The sequence below is a fragment of the Ailuropoda melanoleuca genome, chromosome 7 (genome assembly GCF_002007445.2).
Source record: "Ailuropoda melanoleuca isolate Jingjing chromosome 7, ASM200744v2, whole genome shotgun sequence".
Taxonomy (NCBI): domain Eukaryota; kingdom Metazoa; phylum Chordata; class Mammalia; order Carnivora; family Ursidae; genus Ailuropoda; species Ailuropoda melanoleuca.
Window position 1 is genome coordinate 86337905 of NC_048224.1, and position 7538 is coordinate 86345442.

Here is a 7538-nt window from a genome sequence, read left to right on the forward strand (position 1 = left end):
CAGGGATGAACATTTTAGCAAGAGGATCTTGACTTTAAAGAAGGGAGCTCAGTTTTCATCCTCTCAATAGGGAGGTTTGGGTGTTTGTATTAGAGATGCCAAAGACAAACTCCCTCACTCTCACAACTTCTTCTGGGGTCTGCACCATTTTCCTGGAGGGGAGGATTTGTGTGTGAGTGGGGGGGAAGGTTTCTGGAAAAGTGCACTCTGGTATACACTTTGGCCCAAAAGTAGAACAACAGTGATGAAAATAAGCTCCAAAGAAAATTTGTTCAGAGACCGTTAGGAACAACTGCAACTTTGCTGAACTCCAAAAGGGCTGCTTATGATACAACAGAGCAAAAACCGTTTTCTTTTTTAAGATCTATCATTTTAGAAGTTACTGTGGCAACATGTAATTTCAAATCTTCCCAATGCCCAGCAACCATAATATATTTATTACAGTTTGTTGGTCAAAACGTCCCTTAAGTGTGTGTAACTAGCGGAGTTTAACTAAATCACCTATGAAACATGGCCCTCCTGTGCTCTTATGATGTGACATCTTACCAGATGTGTATCTCTCTTACTAGCTTTCCTGTCTCTCAGTCTCACAGTGGCTATGAGGGCTTAGGACTCCTACTTCCTGATAGCTGGATGGGGAAAGAAAGCATGTTTACGGAGCAAGAGAGTGCTGAAATAAAAGAATAAAGGAACCTGGAGAGAGTCTCCTTCATTACCAGTTGCCGTATTTTAGTATTAAGTAAGAAAGCAATTTCAAAAAATCTAATCAGGAATGGTACCAGTCTACCGCCTAGATTAGCTTTGCCACTGAACCGATAACAAGTGTTTAAGAGACTCGAGCAGATACTGTCAGGTGTGATGAGGTAAAAGAAAACGAAAATAAGCTGCAGAAAGCAGATCTGCAGAAAGACCAGAGCAGAGCTTCAGACGAGACACTATTCTGCCCTGGAAGCGCTGCCAGTGGCTACACAGTTCAATCTGGCAGGGCTGTCACCATAAAAACTAAAGGCAGAAGTAGAGGACACAGAGGTCTGTTTCAGAACAGGACCAAACATCAAAAAAAGACAAGGTCTGGGGGGAAGATCTATGCTGTGAACCAAGCACATGACAGTTACCCAGAATTCTCAATTCTGTACAGATTTGTCACACCATTACCCATCTGTTTCCTGACACTGAGTCTCCGCCAGAAACCGAAAGGTAAGGGGGATACATTTGGTTCCTGCACCAGAACAGAGGAAGACCACCCTCCCTCATCAGAATTTTATCTTACAGTGGGAATGCAAAGATAAACATTTTCCCAATGCAGTAGTACTCAACCTCAATGCTGAAAATCAAATCATACAGAAAAATATTTTATCTCAATGGATGGGTTTCTCCTTGATTGGCTTTAATTATATAACATTTTCCTAAATTTTTAGCATTTGCTACTTCTTGGTTGCAAGCACACAGAAGCAGCTGACAAAATGAACAAATAAAAAGCAACTTTTTCTTGTGTTTAATTTGTTAAAGCTTCTTGGGTCTTGGTGGTCTTTTTTGTGAGGATGTTTGTTTTTGCGACTGCCTAACACATATCAGCTTCACCCCTACAACCCTCCATTATGTTTGTCAACATCATTTGTCAGGTGATAGTTGGTACCTGCCTGATGAATATGCAGCAAAATTCTGGAGCGAAGTCAGTTTCTGAGAAGCTTATAATCTGGACGGGGGAGATATATCTTGAATTATTGGAAAAACACTTAATTTCTAATTCTTTTATAAGCAAAATAAAAGAGGGGCACCAGGTTGGCTCAGTCGGTAGACCACATGACTCTTGATTGTGGGGTCATGGGTTCGAGTCCCATGTTGGGCATAGAGATTACTTAAACAAATAAATCTTTAAAAAAAAGGCAAATAAAAGAAATATCTATTCGACAAAATTTTTTCCATTTCTCATGTCACTAACACTAGGGTAATATGCAAGCTAATGATGAAAACTATCCTAGGTACAAACATAAACGCTCTCTTATTAGTGGGTGTGAATGTGAAACATGATCACCTGTAAAAATAAATAAATAAAGACAGCTTTGTTCTTGGACAATTTCAGAATAAGGAACTTTGGCTTTTTATTCCTTTTAAGACTTTCTGTAATTGACTACTTTTTGCTTGCTTTGCCATTCACTTCGGACTTGTATCACCTCTGATCCTCAGAGATAAAACAAGGACAGAGAGTCCTCATTTAGAGAACATTTCCTAATTTTACATTTTAAAACTCAATATTTAAAAAGAAAAACCTTCTTAACTCCCCCAGCCCCTCACCCCATTCTGAATAATCTAGTTTAATACAAGCCTATAAATAATTTTTTTCCTCAAAAAAAACACTTAAGTAGCTTTACAAGAATTATTGTTTAAAAAATTTACCTAGGGAAATTAAAGTTCCAGTCATTTCACCCCTACAACAGGCGGTACTCAAGTATTTGAGTATCAGTGGTGTTTCTTCAGCACATCACCCTTTAGTTGTTCTGTTAGCATGCTGGGTAAGTCTTCTTAATCACTCTTTTCTTCTCCTTGATAATGTCTATACTCTGGCTTCAGCTCCCATGTGTTTTTGTGGGTCCCTTTTACATTCTGAACGCCAATTTCTTTCAATATTTCCTTTAGGTACCCCTAAAAACAAAAACAACCCAAGATGAGACTATGAAGGCAGGAAACAAAATTTAAAATAAAACCGTACACCAAACCACGCTCACAAGTAATACAAATTATGATCTTGAAAGCTCAACAAGATTTCTCTATAAAGATGTTCAATAAACTGCGTCTTGGTTCTACACATGCAGTACATGATAACTGTGTTAAATATACACTCATTTGCATTAAAGGGATTGGAAGTCTGGCATGCCAATGACCTGAGAGCTTTAAAAAAAAAAGCCTAGATGAAAATACACTAGAAAGTTGCTGGTGTTCACTGTTTACTAAGATGACGCAGTATACCACGTGTAATCTTCCCTTGAGTTCAGTGGCCTCACTCAGTTCACAGTTGGGTAGGGTTATTCTTGGATTGGAGCCAGTCGTTTCAGAAGCAGGAGCATATATAAAAAAAAATAACAAATATTTTTGGGACGATAATATTCTAGAAAGCAAGCACAGGACAGGCATCCAGAATAATCAATTCTAAGGTGACTTTTCAAATTTGCTATCAGGCCACTTGTTTTTCCTGTGTAATAAGGAAAGTTATTACTCATCTTTAGTATTGTTTTGATCTTGGCCAAGCTTGCCAAGACAGGGTAAGAAGTGATAATAAGACATGCTAAAAGCCATGGGGCCTGCAGTTTTCTCATGCTTGGCTATTCCAGAGGAAAGAGGTGAGCAATGACTTAGGGCAGAACTGTTCTATGTTATTTTAGGTCCCTCAAAATTCAAAATTCAATACACATTAACCAATGATTACTGTATTCGGGGAAGTGATGGCTGTGATAAATATAATACCAAATCCTACCTTTACTTGCCAACGCCCAACGCCAAAAAGCATTCCACTGTACACTGACCAATTAAATTATACTACTTCCTTCTTGGCAACAGAGAGAAAAGTTAATTATTTATAAGTGTTTTCTGGGGTGTCTGGGTGGCTCAGTCAGTTAAGTGTCTGCCTTCAGCTCAGGTCATGATCTTGGGGCCCTGGGATCGAACCCCACATCCTTATGGCTGGGAATCTCTGCTCAGTGGGGAGTCTGCTTCTTTCTTTCCATCTGCCCCGCCCCTGCTTATGCCCTCCCTCTCTCCCTCTCTCTCGTGCACTCTTTCTCAAATGAATAAATAAAATCTTTTTTTAAAAAGTGTTTTTTCCTCTGCAGAACCAGTAATATTTTGTGTATATGCTTCAAAGAACCAGTTATAGTACTAGTGACTCACCCTGTTGATAGAAGATGTAATTTTTTTTTTTTATTTATTGAAATGAGGCACTGATTAGAAAAATGGTTGAGAAGCTCTTCCAGAGATAATGTTTAAGGCAGTGCCTTTCCTGGGGCTTGACTGCCTCGGAACCTCATGGGAAACTTATTAAATAAACCTCTCAAATCAGGCCTAGTTAATCAAAATCTCTGGGGCTAGGCCTGGGAATCTGCATTTTCACAAGCCTCTAGGAGACTCTGATTTAACTACACTAAAGCTCCAAGGCATCTGTTTTAAGGGTTCGTCCACCTCTAATACTCTAGGATCTTGAGTCCTTGACGTTTGCTTAGTTCTCTCAGCCTCACAATTTCTGGAGATTGTCTGACAACAAACACAATCGAATACCACTTTACACTGATGTATAATGCTCTACTGTTTAGGTCCTTTCATTTAGGAGTTGGGTTGTCACCTAGAAACAATGGTTGATTAACACCGGAACTACATGGCCCTGGATGGCTTAGCTGGACTACTGGTGTGGCCTTCCCATTCCAGCAGCCAGGGCCCAGCAGGTGGCAGCAATGAATCAAATGAGGCCTGGGTTTCCCCCAGGAAGAAGCCTGCTTGCCTCCCACACTTTCTGCAGTTGCTTTCACTAAGGGATCTGTGCCAATGAGTAAGCATAAAGGCTTGAGACATCCAGGTAATACGAACATCTGCTCTGCTACTTCAAATCACATTTTTAAAATGGGACACTATTCATAAGCTACTAATTAAACAGTATTCATAAAGGGAAAATGATGTGCTGGACATAAAGGATTTTCAGTTTAGATGCCAAGAATGACATCTTTGTAAAATTCCAAAGGATGATTTATTGTGAGGCTGGCTACAAACCTGGACACAAACAATCAAACAACTGGCTGCACTGCTCTGGGTCAAAACTGGAAAGAGCAATCGCTGGGGGCGCTGTGATTGTGAGACAGCAGCTCTCTGGACTTCAAGGTTAGCGTGCCCATTCAGAAGCCAGATACAGGACACGAAAAGCCTCAAAAGGGTTAAACACAAGATAGTAAAGTCTCAAGTGTACAAATTCAGTTGCTTTCATGTATAGTCCACACTCATTTTGTTAAATTAGTATAAGGTTATGGAGTATTTTGTTTTCTTAATGAAAAGTCACTCTTATTGCCCTTTTCAACAATAAGAACAGAATGAGATATTCAGTCTGTCAATTTGTCAGGTAACAAGATGGGATTAGGATCACAATATCTAGCCATGGTACAGAGTACTTTTTTTTTGGTGGAAGGTGAGGAGGGAGACTTTCTGGAGTTTTAGAATGTTCCAAACTGCAACCTAAAGCCATTTTACTCTAACCAAATGAATTAATTTGGCACAACTCATTAGTAGAGAAAGTAATAGTAATAATGGAGAAACACAGGTCAAAAAAGTCCCTGAAGGAAAGACTCAGGTAGGTAACAGTGAGATCATGTCATTCCTCTGTTGAAAAAAAAATTTTTTTTAAATATTTATTTATTTGAGAGAGAGAGAGAGCACACACATGCAAGTGGGGTAAGGGCAGAGGGAGAGGGAGAAGCAGACTCCCCGCTGAACAGAGAGCCTGACATGGGGCTCGTTCCCACGACCTTGGGATCGTGACCTAAGCCAAAGGCAGATGCTTAACTGATTGAGCCACCCAGGCACCCCCGCTGAAAACTTTTTAATGACTTCCCCACTTTAACCCCACAGGTTAAATTCCATACTCCTTCACAGACATCCATTCAGGCCTGCCTCTTCCCTTTGCCCTCATCTTCTAAGAATTCCCTGAATGAATACATACTGTCATTTCTGTGTCTACATGCTTCTAGTTTTCTCCATATGCTATTCCCTTTCCCTGTCATACTTATCCCCTTCCCTTAAATCTGAACTCCTCATCCTTGAAGACTCTGCACAAAGGTCACTCTCTCAGACCAACTTTCCCTAACAGTCCCATCTCTTAGATTTACATTTCACACTCTATGTACTTCAGTGGTAGCCCTCATACTACACTATAACCCTTGACTCACATGCCTCTCTCCCATCAAACCATGTGCTCCTATTACAGGACACTTACACTGAATAAATAGGGTATGCTTAAGAGTAAACAAGGGAACTAAGAGGATTTAGTGGGGGAGGTGTCTGAGGTAAGATCACTAAGGAGGTCCACAGGACTAAACTATGCTAACTCTAGTTCTTCTCATTTTTAGAGCTCAGGCTCTAATTAACTTATAGGGCAATGAGAAATACAAGTTGACTAACTGTATCACCTGAATCTGGATGACATTTATTACTAAAAATCTGTATTAGAGTGGTAAAATATTGTTGGGGACAAAGCCATCTGAGGGGGAAATTTTTTTTTTTTTTAAAGATTTTATTTATTTATTTATTTGGCAGAGATAGAGACAGCCAGCGAGAGAGGGAACACAAGCAGGGGGAGCGGGAGAGGAAGAAGCAGGCTCATAGCAGAGGAACCTGACGTGGGGCTCGATCCCATAACGCTGGGATCACGCCCTGAGCCGAAGGCAGATGCTTAACCGCTGTGCCACCCAGGCGCCCGAGGGGGAAATTTTAAAGATTTTAACAGGATTGAAGATCAATGGGCAATCTAACTTTCCTTTTATAAAAATTCATATATTCATACAAATCTTTTTTTTAGAAGCAGCTATGGGCCAGACAGAGTGGTAACACAGTCAGTCTTCATCCTCAAGAGTTTACGGTTTAAGAGTAGGGTGTGTGGTGTGTGAGTGGGGAGGCTAAAGGCATAGAAGCAGGCCATCACAAACTAAAGTGAAGAAATAAGACACATATATACAGGATATTGTGGGAGCACTGAGAAGGGGCCCTTAACCCAGCTGGAGTCACGATCTTAGGTTTTGAGGATGTGTATTTGATTCTCTGAATTGAATGGCAATTCTGTGCGGAGATCAGGATATACTAGTTCTTCTCCTCTCATATTCAACAATGACTTTCCAATTTAATCTTCTGCCTGACCATTTGAAACAAAGAATTCTAGAACTCAGTAGATCGCCTTTATGTGACACAGCACTGGAGAGATTTCTCATTACTGCTATGTGCAGTGCTGTAGAACGAGATCTGAAATAATAAACTGGCTCAGGTCCAGCAACCCTTCATCAAAGGGACGTGTGGAAGAGTATTTACAGCAAGTCTGAATTGCAGAGAAAGAAGGGATAGAACAGGATAGCTTCCTTGGAAGGAAAAGGCAAAGCAAATACCCGACCAAAGAGGTCAAGTGATTAGGATGTGATTTGCATATTTGTGGGTCAAGATAACACTGTGGTGAGGGGCGCCTGCTTGGCTTAGTCCTTAGGCGTCTGCCTTCGGCTCAGGGCGGATCCCGGCGTTCTGGCGTTCTGGAATCGAGCCTCACTTCAGGCTTCTCTGCTAGGTNGTGCCTGCCTCTTCCTCTCCCACTCCCCCTGCTTGTGTTCCCTCTTTCGCTGGCTGTCTCTATCTCTGTCAAATAAATACATAAAATCTTAAAAAAACAAAAAAAAGATAACACTGTGGTGGCCCTAAAGCCAGAAATCTACAGATCAAATTCCTATTCCCCCACCCCCAATCACGACAAAACTATGTAGAGTAACAAGGCACAGGAGCCAACTACTGCAGTCTTTCTCTTTCTC

The 7538-nt window shown here is 40.8% G+C and overlaps 1 protein-coding gene across 1 annotated transcript in view; it reads right to left on the bottom strand.

Annotated features, from left to right (window-relative positions):
* Window positions 1–1464: 1464 nt before the first annotated feature.
* The window catches only part of GTF2F2 (general transcription factor IIF subunit 2), a 148457-nt gene continuing 142383 nt past the window's right edge, over window positions 1465–7538 (bottom strand). The window contains exon 8 of the mRNA XM_002914964.4: window positions 1465–2643. Within this exon, the coding sequence (XP_002915010.1) occupies window positions 2524–2643 (120 nt within the window). The 3' untranslated portion in view covers window positions 1465–2523. The remainder of the gene's footprint in view (window positions 2644–7538) is intronic.